This window comes from Alligator sinensis, unplaced genomic scaffold, assembly GCF_000455745.1.
Source record: "Alligator sinensis unplaced genomic scaffold, ASM45574v1 scaffold337_1, whole genome shotgun sequence".
Lineage (NCBI taxonomy): Eukaryota > Metazoa > Chordata > Crocodylia > Alligatoridae > Alligator > Alligator sinensis.
Window position 1 is genome coordinate 253141 of NW_005841927.1, and position 13244 is coordinate 266384.

General features: G+C 63.3%; 1 protein-coding gene across 1 annotated transcript; it reads left to right on the forward strand.

The window, feature by feature from the left end:
- The first annotated feature begins 1429 nt into the window (after window positions 1-1429).
- Window positions 1430-12493, forward strand: LOC102378441 (methyltransferase-like protein 24). The gene is made up of 5 exons (XM_006019363.3): window positions 1430-1567; window positions 6524-6622; window positions 7207-7349; window positions 8286-8520; window positions 9704-12493. Exons 1-5 carry the CDS (start codon window positions 1430-1432, stop codon window positions 10019-10021), a joined length of 933 nt encoding a protein of 310 aa, XP_006019425.1. The 3' UTR covers window positions 10022-12493.
- The last annotated feature ends 751 nt before the right edge of the window (window positions 12494-13244 follow it).

A 13244-nucleotide genomic window follows, 5' to 3' on the forward strand; every position in this document is an offset into this window, starting at 1 on the left:
TTCACGCACTGATTGGCATTGTATAGCAATAGAAAACGAGGGTTTATTATATAGGTGCTGCTCGTCACTCCAAAGGCAAGCTCGCCTTCCCGGGAAAGCGCTGGTGCCCGGGCACTCGGGTCCACGGGCCGCCAGCGAAGCGCACCGCAGGTGATGTCGAGGGAAACCCAGAGCCCGGAGCAACGTGATTCGTCTTCTAGCGCGGGTTTGCAGCCCGGATTCAGACCCCTTGTGCTAGGAGCTGTACAAGCGCGCGGCACGAGGTGCTGCCTGCCCCAAAGAGCTTGCGGTCGGAGGGAGACAGAGCGTACAGAAAGGGGAAAGGCCTCTCCCTTTCAGCCTCCGCGCTCTGCCACGGCGTGTCCCAGGCCTATGCGACGTGCATTGTGCCAACGCTCACCAAGTAAAGCTGAAACCCCCCTGGATGTGGGGGGCCACTAAGTGCTCATCGAGTGACGGCTGGGGACGTGCAAGCACGGGTGGGAGTGAAGGTTGAGGGTTCAAAATGAGCGCACGGAGGCAGGGCACTGAGCACCGCAGATGAGGAACCCACGCCCTGTGTCCACAGAGCAATGGTGAGCCACCCTGCTAATAGAGAGGGGTTTGGGGTACGTGCCAACTGAATAGGGTCACAGGTTTATAACGAGTGCGCCGAGGGGGGATGCCGAGCGGAGCACCCCAGACAGCGCTCACGGGCCCTCGAGTCCAAGGGGCCAGCGGACACTGCCCAGTGATGCTCTGCCCGGAGAGGGGAACGTATTAGGGTGAGGAAAATGGCCCTGCAGTCCCTGGGACCCTCCTGGCCAGAGCCTCCTTCCACGGCCCGTTTGGCCAGGGCCAGGAGGAGGCTGCCCAGGAGGTCCCGGGGCTTGGCGGGGCCGTGGACGGGGAGCGCATAAGTAAAAAGATGCGGGGAATCGAGCAACCAGCACCTGGGCGAGCCGTTCTGGAGGAGGCGGTGCAGGGGCTGCAGCCTGGCGCGCTCCAGGCGGGCACGCGCGGGGTCTTGCAGGAGCAGGGGGGAGCGCACACTCCTCTCCGGGGGATGCAGGCGTCTTTATCACCTTTTCGTCCTGTGGGCCTAGCCCACCAAAGTGTCTTATTGGCCTCCCTCGGGCAGGGAAAGGGGCCAGCGGATTTCGTGGGACGACTCGTGAAAAAACCAGGGACGGGGGTGCTGGTCATGGGCTCAAAACAAGTGCCGGGGGGCGTGAACGCCGCGTGCCTCCGAGGCTGGGATCTCAGGATCTCAGCTGCCCCTGCTCCAAACAGGACCAGCCCCAAGTCCATCCTCCCCGGATGGAGCTTGCAGCACCTCTCTCTCTCTCTCGCAGTGTTTTGCTAGTGGGGAAGTTCTCTCACGCAGCCCCCCCGTGCTGCCCGTGGGCAGGGCAGGGCAGGGCAGAGCGGGGCGGTGCATGCAGCTGGCATGGGGCGCGCGGCTCTGCGCAGGCTGGTGCGGTGCTGCGCGGGGCTGAGGGATCCGGGCCCCGATCCCGGCCCCAAGCCGGCCCCACCTGCCTGCCCGCCACGCTACCAGGACGAGAACGAGAGCCCTGCACGGCCCGTAAGCCCGGAGCCCCCCACCTGGCATGCTGCCCCTTCCCCTTGCTGCTGGGTGGCTTGCCCCCAGGCTCTTCTGCAGAAGGGCTGCTGGCCCCCCTCCCTGCCCAGGTGCTCAAATCCTAGCTGGGGGCCAGGAGGCTTGGTGGGGAAGGGAAGGGCTGTCCTTTCTGCCATCTCGTGGGCTACGGGGACCCGGGAGGCTGCTCAGGTTGGCGGTGGGGAAGCGTCGGGGCCGCAGGTTTTCCACGGTTAAAACTTTTCTAGTCCCTGGGAAGCACAGGAGGAATTTGCCTCTCCTCCTCCTGCCCCTCTGCTTTGCAAGGCATCCCCGCCGGGCAGGCAGCTCCGGGAGGCTGAGAAGAGCGGAAGAAAACCTCGCCAGTCCCCAGAAGGGAAGACGGGCTCGGAAAGAGTTCCCGCAGGTGACGCAGAGCGGGGACAAGGGTGGCACAGCCGCGCACACGCACCCTCGCGCCGTCACGCTCATCCACAATGTCACAGCCCCTTGTTCAAGAAACCCTGGTACATGGATACGGTCCCAGCCCCCGCTGCCGTCTCAGACACAGCTCCATCTCCCTCTCACATGTGCACACGCACACCGCTCTCCATGAAGGAGACCCATGCAGTCCCTCCCAGAGGCCCCTGCTCTGAAGGGCCCAGGAGACACACGCACTCACACTCGCACGCGTGTGCACGCTTGGCCATTCGTAGCAGAGTGGAGGAAGGAGCAGGGATGGTGTTGCATGGGGGGGAAGCTTTTCCCGTGGCTGTGCACCGACTCCGTCTGCCTGCTCTTGTCTGCGTCATCCAGACATGTAAAACCACGGGCTGTGTCTGTGCCCGTGCCCGTGCAGGCGGGGAGCTTCGGGCGAGCTATCCGCGGGTTCAGACTGGTACCGAACCAACAGCCGCAGAAAGGGGACGGGTAGGTTTCCGCCGCCGATCCGACGGCCTCGCCCCACAGCCCCGCGCTGGACCCGCTGCCAGGCGAGGGCTTTTATTGAGGATGACCATTAAACCCAACAAGGGAGATTAAGGCTGCGTGCGGGGTCTGCCTTCGGTGCCGGGGAAGGAGCCACATGCACACGCCTGCACATGCAAACGCAGCCCGAGCTCCCGTTTCGGCCCCGGCCCCGCGATCCGCGCCGGGGCGCTCGGGCAGAGCGGCGGAGGATGCAGTGAATCTCGTCCTGCTCCTGCAGTCCCGTGATTCGAGCTAAAGGAGACTCTCTGTGAGCAGAGAGCAGTATGGGGTCTCTGGCACAGGCCAGCGGTTGTACCCGTGTAGCAGAGGGCGGCGGTGCCCGTGCCCTGTGGCTGGTTTGTTTTGCTCCGCTCCGATGGGGAAACCGAGGCACCGCATCTCGCGGCAGGCCGGCAGCAAAGCTGGGCCTAGACGTGGACTCTCCCGATGCCCAGGCCCCTGCTAGCGGCCTCAGCACCATCCAGCCCCGAGGCCTGGCCTTAAAGCTGCCTCTGGCGGGGAGGGGGTACCCTTCCCACGGGCTGCGGGAAGCATTTCCCAGTGTTTGTCTTTAAATCTTGCCGGCCGGCCGGCTTGGAAGGGAGGCAAAGGGAGAGGAGGAAATGACTCAGGGGCCGGGAGGGTGGGGCGATGCAGTGACCCCATCAGCTGGGGGGCGAGGCTGAGCAAACATCCCCAGGACCCAGCAGCGCTTGGCCTGGCTGGGGGCAGAGGTGGGTTGTGGCAGAATTGGGCCTCCCAGTTGAGACCTGGCAAACTCATTGCATGCCAGCAAAGCAGCAGGCAGCGCTGCTGAGCCGCAGGCACCTTCCGCTGGATTTGAACTGGGGACCTCGAGGGGAAAGCCTGGGGTCCTTTACTGCTCCTGGGGCCGGCTGAGCCCTCGCTCCGGCGCCGGCTCTTGGATTTTGTGGGAAGCCGGCAGCTGCCCGGGGCGGCGCGGACAAAGGGCGAAAGGCCCCCGCGCCCGTCGCCCACGGGGCCGGGGTGGCTCATCCCGCGCCGAGCGGTGGAAACGTGGCCCTGGGTGCCGCGGGTTTGCCGCGTGGGGGAGGGAAGCTGAGAGCCGGCGCAGCTGGGGGCAGAGCGCCTGCAAAGGTCTCCACTCTCCAGTAATTGTAAAAGCTGTGTTGCAGCCGGAGGAGCTGAGATCAGCAGCGCAGGGGCCAGGAAGGGCCGAGGAGGAATAGCACGGGCTGTTGGACAAGGGTCATTCAGAGCGACTGTGTTGAACCCGCACCCGGGGCCTTTGTCCGAAATCCAGGCCCCGAGCAGGGAGGCAGCGGGATCCGGCGAGGGGGCCAGGGCTGTGCAGCGGGGCCAGGGACGAGAGAAGAGGCGCTGGCACCGGGTTTTCCCGTCCGGCTGGTCCCGCTGCTGGGGGCTGGCGCCCCAGCTCCCCTCCTACCAGGCCACCTGGCCCACGGGACCAGGGCAGCCGGTGCCGTGATGCCAGGCCAGCCCGCGCAAGGGGCCAGACCCCCCGGGGCACCACGCACGGCTCTCGGGGCGGTGGCCTTGCAAATTCACCTCTGCTCACGGGGCGGCGGGGGCAAGACCCCGGAGCACCATGCTGGCGAGGGGGGCAGGGAGCAGACCCCAGCCCCAGCTCCCCCAGCCTACAGCCCACAGCTTTCCTGCATAGAGAGCAATAAGTCTGGGGCTGAAACCCAGGTGAAGCCCCTTTAGGAGCCAGCCTTGCTCGAGTATGATGAGACCCAGCTGGGGTGGGGATGGGGGGAGGGAAACAGGTGTTTCCTATAAAGGGCTGAGCCGAGAGCCGTAGGGGGCATGTTGTTTTTTTGTGACAAGCCCTGCAGCAGCGTGAGCAGCCTCCGGGTCCCTGCCGTCTGTGCTGGGCAAGGGAACAGCTCTGCTCTGCGTGAGGGTTTTGGTTGAATTAAGAGGCTGCTCCTCCGGGGCAGGGGCTGGGAGAGAGGTGGCGGGGGCAGCACGCGCCCCGCCGCTGCCAGGGAAGAGCCTGTGTCATCCGCGTGGGGCGGAGGTGCCCACGGGGTCCAGGCGTGGCATGGGTGCATCCGCCTGCGAGCAGCCTGGGCAAAGCCGGGTGCCAGGGCGAGGCGGCCCCCCGGGCGAGCTGGCAGGGGAGCTGGAGCCGGCTCTTGGAGAGGGGAACCGGAGCTGGGGGAGCAAAATGCAACCCAAGGCATTCATTTTCCATGGGTCCAAACAGCGCGAGTTTATCAGCAGCGGCAGAAGCGCCGCGCTTCCTGTCTCGGTGAGGAATGCAGGCTCCTCGGGGAAGGGATTAAGGGGATTATATTATTATTTGTTATCGCGGAGGGGGGAGCACAGCGAAGAAACCTCGGTGGCTGGGAATCCTGCCTAATCGGAGCAGAGATTAGCTTCCCCCCACCCGGCCCTCTTGGCAGCCGGGGCCGGCTCCAGCAGGCAGCCGCGCTCTGTCCACCTCCCGGCTGCCAGGGCAGGGCAGGGCTCCAGCGGGCGTGTTGGTGCGGCTCTTGCCCGCCGTGCCGGGCCGGGCCGGGCCAAACTTGCCCACCCGTGCACCTCCGGCACTTTGATTGCCACTGCAGCTGCTGCCTGGGCCCTTTTGTCTGCTGAGGATGAGCCAGGTGAATCACAGCACGCCCCCGCCCAGCCCCGGGGGCACCCTTGTCCTGCCCTGCTCACGGGGCCCATGGAGCAAGAGCTGGCCATGCCCGGGGTGCCGGGGTCAATGATTCGGGCCCAGCCCTCCGCTCCCCCAAAGTTTGCTGGGCATGGGAGGGGAGCCCAGCCTGGTTAGCAGGGTGCGAAGCGGGTTTCTGCATGCCCGGGGCCAGGCTTGCCCTGGGGCAGAGGTGCCCTTGCTGTCTTGCAGGGTATGTATGTGGCCAGAGGGAAGGGTGGCCCACTGGTTAGCGTGCTAGGCTCGCAGCAGCCGCTCCTTGCTTGGGAGCATCCCTCGGCCTCAGTTCTTCATCTGAGCAATGGGTCTGCAGTGAGGGGAGGCGTAGAAGCACCTTTGCTGCTGGCCGAGGGGGGGTGAGGCAGAAGACCCTGCCCGGCAGCCTCCTGCCTTCGGGGTCTGGCCCTGCTGCTGGAGGAGGGTCTGGGGTTGGGGGGAGAGGAGGCCACACGGAGCCTGTGCGGACGCGAGGGCGGAGGGGCTGTTTGTCTCCTTGCGCTCGAGGCCTGCTCTGGCCGTAATTAATGACCTGCCCATCCGGAGCGTTTTGGGCTCGCGGCGGGAGGCTCTGGGCTGCTTCCAGGCGCTCTGCTGATCATACTGATAAGGCCGGGCGGCCGTCCCCAGCCCTGCCGCAGTCGCAGGCTGTCGCCGCGCGCTGCGCTGCCTCCGACCTGGGCAAGCAGGCCTTTGTTTCCTGCACGGCATCATCTCCAGCCAGGCTGGGAATCGCAGGGAGTGGGTTTCCTTCTCGTGGGCTGGCTCTGGACTCTGCCACTGACTGCCCAAAGGACCTTGGGCAAGTCGCTGCCCCTTGCTCCCACCCCTGGAGCGGCGGTGCCTGCCCCAGCTCCAGCTCCGGGGAGCCCTGATGGCAGGGGCTTGCAGACGGGGCCTTGCAGAGGTTGCAATACCTCCTCCTCCTCTTTCCCCTGGTGCTGGAGAAAGGGGTGGGAGAAGAGTGCATCTGCGAGTGATGGTGCCCACGTGGCTGGTAAATCCATGGGGGCTTTTCCCAGTGCACTAGCCCCACAGAGAAGGGGCTCGCGCCTTGCCGGGCCAGGAGACCAGCCCTGACTGCCAGGCGAGACCAGTCCCCTTCCCGTCTCCCTGCGGCACGGTCCCCATCCAAGTGCTGACCCGCGGAGCCGTCTCGGCAGCAAGCTGCTGGTGCTGGGTCTGGGGTCCCCAGCCCTTCGGGGCCTTGTCAGGGTCCGGTAAGGGGCTAGCAGCCTCATGAGCTCCCCGGAGCCGCAGCTGGGTTGTTTTGCGGGCTTCCCCGGTCTCCTGGTTTGCAGCTGTTTTCTCTCCGACCTCAGCAAACCCGTCAGGACGTGGTCCCGCAGCCCTGGGCCGATGGCAGCGAGTCCCTGCAGGGAGAGGCCGAGCGGTTCCTTGCCTACATCAGCACCCCACAGGTAGGGCGCGTGGCACCGTGGCCCCTCTCCAAACCAGCCAGCTGCCACGGGGTGGCAGGCACCGGGGCTCTCTGAAAGCGCCCCCCGCCCGCCTCCAAACCGCTCTGCTCCCATCCCCGTTGGACCGTGCTGGCTTCCTGCAGAGCCCTGTATCCCCTGCGTGGTCCCCGCGATGCTTGGCAGAGGGGGAGGGACGAGGGAATAGCCGGGGCTTGGAGGGGGGCAGTGCCACCTAGCCCCCGGGCTCCTGCCGCAGCCCCGCCGGGGTGAGGAGGGCATGGGAAGGTCTCTGGCCCTGCCTTATCCCTGCCATCTGCAGTGCTCTGGAAGCAGCCCAGAGCTTCCTGCTGCAGCTGCGGGAGCGCTGGGGGGAGGCAGGGCAGCAATTACGGCTGGGGCCCGGGGAAGGAAACATCTGGGGAAGCCTAGAGCTGAGATGCTCTCTCCTGGCGGGGGGCGGCGTGGATGTGGAGAGACCGCTGCCCGGCTCGGGCTGGGATGCTAGAAGCCTTCAAGCCCTCCGTTGTGCTGGGCTGGACCAGATCCTGCCTCAAGGGCTGGCTTCTGCCCTTCCTCCCCTGCAGCTGCCTTGCTCCAGGGCTCTGAGCCAAGCGGGGCCCAAGGCCTTCGCGGACAGCACCCGGGAGCCCTGGCGCGTGTGCCTGGATCACCTGCCCAGCCTGGCCCCGAAGCCACAGCAGCAGAGGTGCCTGGCATACACCTTCAGGTGAGGGAGCTCCCGTGAAGGGAGGAAAACGGGGCTGGGGGAGGCTTCCTCTCACTGCATCCCATGGCCAGGCCTGCGACCCACCCCTTCCCTGCCTGCGGCTCTGCTCCGCGGAGGCAGCCGCGGATCTGCTCCAGGCTCGGTGCTTTCTGGCAGCCTCAGTCAGTGTTATCACCACCTCCCGGCCCCTCTGAACGTGCCTCCAGGCAGGCTTTGCTGGCTCGCTGGGCTGGAACGGCAGAGGGGCTGGGGGCTGCTCGGGCATCCTTTGGCAGCCAAGCAGCTGCCCCCCGGGGCTGCTGTGGACCCGGGAGACTTTGTCACTGGGGCTTTTGCAATGGAGCTGTTTTGCCCCTAGCAGGAGGCTCCCCGTCCCTGCCCTTGGCACGAGCCTCCAGGGCTCTGGGGTTCCCGCCTTGCCTTTCTCTCCGAGTCTGGGGTCTGCATCTGGCGTGGGGGAGCTCCGTCCCTCTAGAAGGGTAGGGAGCGTCTGATGGGATAAAGGACGCCCGGCCGCGCCAACTTGGCTGGGGCAGTGGCCTGGGGAGCACTGGTCGGTGCAGAAGCTCCTTCAGCTCCGGTGTCTCTGGGCGCTTCGGGCTGGCTTCTCCCGGGCGCAGGCTGGGCATGGAGCAGCCGTGACCGAAGAGCAAAGGCACCTCCGCTGCAGAGTGCGAGCCAAGCCTGCCCGTCTCTGCCTTGCTTGCATAACATCACCCATAGCACGCCGTCTTGCAAGCAACGGTCCTCAGGTCATGCTATGCTGGAAACACTCTGGCTGGTGCCGGCACGTGCCTCGGACATGGATGTCTCTCCAAAGCACCTATGGCTAGCCAGCGTCGGAGACAAGCCGCTGCGCTCGGCGGAGCGCTGGCCCGCCCCGGCATGGCACTGCTTCTATTCCTAACATTTCTCTCCCTTTCTGTCCGCCGGCAGCGTGGTCAAAAGGATCTCCGAGTTTGCCCGGCGGATGAATGAAATGGGGTGTCAAGTGCACAGCTTTGGCTGGACCCCCGACCGGCACGCAGAGGAGCGCTGGCAGGAGGGACGTGTCCAGCATCACCGCGTGTGGCTGGACTGGCACGAGCAACCCCCGTCCGCTTCGTCGCGGAGGCAGAGGAGCGCTTCCAAGAGGCTGAGCCGGATCATGGAAAGCCTGGGCCACGAGAAGGTAACGGCACGTAGCCGCGTCTTTCTTCCCCTCGTGACCACGTCCGTGTAGTAGAGGTGAGAGATAAAGGATCTGAGAGAGGTCTCTGCTAATCTGCTGTGGCTCAAAGTGCAGTCCTTGGAGTTTGTGTTGCACAGAAACGGGGGAAAAACAGGGCTGGAGAGGTCGCCTAGTCCAGCCCCCTCCCTGCTCAAGGCAGGATCAGCCCTGTCTGAACCAGCTCCGGCAAATGTTTGTCTAACCTGCCCCTAAAGACTTCCAGTGACAGACTCCCCAGCCCAGCTGGGTAAACCATTCCCAGGCTAGGCCCCTCCGAGTTAGACGGTCGTTTCGAGTATCTGCCCTACAGCTCCTCGATTGATTGGGCTCTGGGCTTCTGGGATGCAAAGCACGATTGATCACCATCCTCTTTAATGACCCTTTTTGCATTGGAAGACGGCTGTCAAATCCCCCCTCGGTCCTTAAAGAGTCCCAGTTCTGCCATGCTCTTCAGATCTCTAATAGTCTCTGCTGGCGTTGCACTGGAGCAATGTCCTTCAGTCTCCGAGTGATGAAGCCTTCTGCCTCTTGTAGCACAGCCCAGGCACTTCTTTAAGCTGTGCATTTTTTTTTTTAGCATGGGCAGAGCCTATTCAAACATGCAACACTCCTAACATGCAGCCCCCTCTGCCTCTCGCACGGCTGTTTCATGCTTGCCTTCGCTGTAGTTTCCATCAACCCACGATCGGGTGTGCAGCGGTCGCCCAACCCGGCAGGGCAGCATGCAGGTAACAGGACCTAGAAAGCTGGGCTGGGATTGTCCAAAGGCCGCTGACCCAACTCTGGTGTACTCGAATGGGCTTTGAGAACCGGCTTCTTGGACAACACCACTCTAGGACAGGCCGCAGGGACGGATGTGCTCTGAATCGTGGCCACGTGAGCTGGTGAATGGAGGAGGAAAGGGGCATCTATGCCTGGCCGCGGCAGGATATAATGCCTGGCCAAATGCACAGGATGTTGCTAGCAAACACAGCTGCTGCAGCCCTACCTCCTTTTTCCAGACCTGCTAAATCCTTGTCCCTTAGAAGCTGTGCATGATCCGAGCAGGGGGCCCATGCCTGCTGGCAATGCCCTGCCTCCCTTCCTCCCACCCGGGTGCCGATAAGAGCAGCTGAGTTTGCTTTCCCCTCTCTCCCTGGGGCAGATCGACGTGCTGGAAGCCGACTTGGCCAGCGCGGAGTGGAAGATCCTGGAGAGCATCCTCCTGGACGGCACCGTGGCCGCCGTGCACCAGCTGATCCTCACCCTGCACCTCCACTGGCCCGGGTTCGAGGTGAGCGGGAGCAGCGCCGCGGTGGTCCGGCACTGGTACAGCTTGCTGAAGGCGCTGGAGGCCAGAGGCTTCCAGCTTTTCCACAGCTACAAGGACCTGCAGAAGCCGCAGCGGTTCCTGCACCGGGAGCTCCTCAACGCCAGCAGCTCCTACACGCTGGGCTGGGTCAACACCAGCTGGATGTACTAAGAGGGGGTGGGCTGTGGAGGGGGCCTTGTTTGCACGCGGCTCCTGCCCCTGGTTTGTAGGTCCCAGCACATCCTGGAGCGAGCACCCTTGCTCCCCATGCGTGGGTGACGCAGGCAGCGGGTTCCCGAGGAACCCGCGGAGCTCTCCGAGGCCCGCAACTCGGACGGCGGGCGGATGTCGGATTCAGGGGGATGCCTGAACTGGACCGAAACCAGCTCCACGGTGCCGAGACATGCTGGAGCCCCACGTACCATGTGCCCGTATCCCCGCTGCGCTGCCCTGGGGTGCAGACGACGAGCGCCCTGCTCGCAGTCTCCCTAATCAATGCCAGTGCCTTGCTGTTGAGCTCCTGCAGCTCGGATAATAAGCCCTGCTGATGCCTCCTGGGAGGAGACGCAGCAATGCTTCTGCCCGCAGCTTGCATCGGTCCCCCCACCCCTCCAGCCAGCGAGGGCCAAAACGGCTCTGGGGAGTAAGCACGATGCAGTCCTTCCCTGCGCCCTGCTGCTTGGGAGCCCTTCTACCCGGGATCGTTAGGGTGGCTGAAGTGGGAAATCCTGCAAAGGTTGCGGGAACCAGCAGCAGCCTGGGCTGATGCAATTAGGTCAGCTGGGCTTTTCAACCAAGCCAAAGGGAGTGACCCAATAAGAGCCTGCTCGGGTTTGATGCGGGAGTTTGGTCTCTCTGCTCCCAGAGACTCCTCTCCAAACCCCAGCGAACATCTCAACCGAATGACAGGGGGTTTCAGAGTCCCCCCCCTCGCTGGGAGCCCGCCAACCCCCCAAGACCCTCCATGAAAGCAGGCAGGGGCTCTTTGGAGAGCCGGCTGCATCACGAGAGCATCTCCTGCCAGTTGGGTGGGAGCTCGACGGGGACCGCTGCAGGTCTGCTTCCCGCCACGACAAAGCGGTGCAGCATTTCCAATCTCATGGCAAAAGTAGGGGGGCGCGGAAAAACCCCTACACTTTTTTTGAGCAACCAAAGAAAAATTCCAGTTCCAACTTTGGGTCAGGTCCAGTTTGCTTTCATCTACATGCCTAGGTTCAAACCGCTAGCGCACAACCGTGCTGCAGAATGGCATTTAAAGCCAATTCGACTTGCGCCCTTCCCCGGGGCGAGGGCTAGTTCCTTGAGGGGCTCTTTTTTTTGTTGCTATTTTATTTTTTTTATTTACACTTTATTGCTCTTGTTTTTGTGGCTGCTCTCGCTGCTGGAGCGCACAAAATCCTTCAGATCTCGGCTGGCAGCAGAGATCCGCCTAATCATAGTCATTATCTGGTAGCAGGTAATGGGCATCTTTCCCATGTTAATTTGAAAACAGAATAGATGAGAGCAGGACACTGGCGCACCGAGCATGCTCCTAGACCCCCCTGCGGCTGGAATTCGCTGCCTTTTTTTTTCCTTCCTCCCCAGCAAGTTGTGTACGGCGGAGATCCTGCTCGATGGGCTGACATTGCTCGTGCAGTAGCAGGGCTCCGAGGTCACCGGCGGAGACATAAAGTGCAAGAGGATTTTTATTTTTCGGTATAAGCTGGCAGAGCCCGGGCGTCTGGGTTGCGAGAGCCTCTCGAGATGCTCTGCCGTGATTTTGCCAGCACCGACCCCAGTAACCTGCTGCTAAATAAGTAAGCCCAGGTGCCACTGGGGGCTGGAGGATGCGCGTCAGCTGCAGGAAGGAATGAAATGCGCCAGCGAGAGCCATGAACCGCACAAATTGCGCTCTGCCCAGCAGTGCAGAAGCCTGGCAAGGATCCCATCGCACACCGCGGACACAGAGGCCCTTTCGGCTGCTGCAATAAAAACTCCCTGAGTTGGTTTCTGGGGTGGACCGTGCAAAATAAGACCATCTCTTTATTGCCCGCTGCGTCGGTGCCACCCGAACTGGCCGTGCCAGCCCGCTGCTTGCACTCGGTGGCGGGGGGCCAAATCCTGCCTGCCTCTTAGCACCGCCTCGCCCTTCTCCCTGGCTGCAGATGCAAAATATCTCGGAGGCGACAGCCAGGTTTTGTCTCCTCTGGGCAAGTTCCCCCTTCCCACGGGGGCGGGAGCCGGGAGGAAGGGTGGCGTCGGAGTTTCGTTTTTTCTGAGATACCGTTAACTAGTGAGCAAAGGTTGCAGTGTCTCCATGGAGACAAGACAGTGAGCGAGACGGTGTGTGTGTGGATCTAAGGTTAGCGCTGATTAGTAAATGTCAGCAGCACCGCTGCGTTCCCGCAAGTGCCCTCCGCCAGCGCCAGCACCGGCCTGGGCGCCCGGCGGCACGGGCAAAGCAGCGAGCCAGGCTAGGGGGCAAGGGCACCTCCGTACCCACGGGGAACTGGGATCCCGCTGACCCCTGGGCAGTGCCGGCGTTGTCACTATGCCATCATGACCGCTGCCAGGCCAGGTCTCCAGCCCCCCCCCCGAGGTTTAACGCGGCCCCTCGCTGCGCCCCGTGCAAGCATCAATCGAAGGGGGAGACTGGGGTGCAAGATGCACGCTCCTTTGCCCTTGGCCTGGCCGCTGGGCTTGGGGTGCCATGCTGATCAGGCTCCGGCAGAAGATCTCGAGGATTACAAACCGGAGCGCTCTGCGAAACAGAAAAGCACAGCTGTCTCCGTCTTGCGGAGAGAGAAACAGCGACTCGGAGAGGTAAAGGGGTTTGCAGTTAGCCCGGGCTGGGGATCTACAGAGCTGAGGCCAGTCGCTGTCGCAGCTCAGCGCCTGGATCAAATCTCGCTGCTCCCAGCTCCCAGCCCTGCTCTGTCACCACGAGGCTACGCGGCCTCCCTACAAAACAGGTCATTTCGGGGTCCTGGGGGCTTCGGTCGCTGAGGTGAGCCCCTTTTGAAGAACGGGCCCGTTTTCGTGTCCATAAAGTGCTGACGGCGTGACAAGCCAGCGCGTCGCAAACCTCCCTTGCAGCTTATCAGAATGAGAAATGTAAGCAGAGCTCTCCTCCACGCAGCACAAGTGAGCAGCTGGCTGGGAAAACCAAGGGACCGCTGAAGCTCACAGGCAGGATTTCACGTCCGCCCCCAACACACAGCACTGCACCACCACTCTGTCTTCACAAAGCAGATCAATCAGCTCGACGGGCTGGCTTTACTTGATGCTCTTCGGTCCCTGCTTCCCTTCAGCTTTGGTCCGGTTCGGAGCCCTGCATGTGAACAAGAGCTCGGCCCCGGGGGCGTTGCTCTAGCGTCGAGGCCAGGTGCAAATCCCTGCACGTTGCCTCCGTTTC

Bases quoted from the DNA above. Each gene is read 5' to 3' on its own strand.
- LOC102378441 (XM_006019363.3), top strand. From the start codon at position 1,430: ATGGGGCGCGCGGCTCTGCGCAGGCTGGTGCGGTGCTGCGCGGGGCTG. The intron at 6,623-7,206 runs GTAGGGCGCGTG...CCTCCCCTGCAG, and splicing joins CCTACATCAGCACCCCACAG to CTGCCTTGCTCCAGGGCTCT. The intron at 8,521-9,703 runs GTAACGGCACGT...TCCCTGGGGCAG, and splicing joins AAAGCCTGGGCCACGAGAAG to ATCGACGTGCTGGAAGCCGA.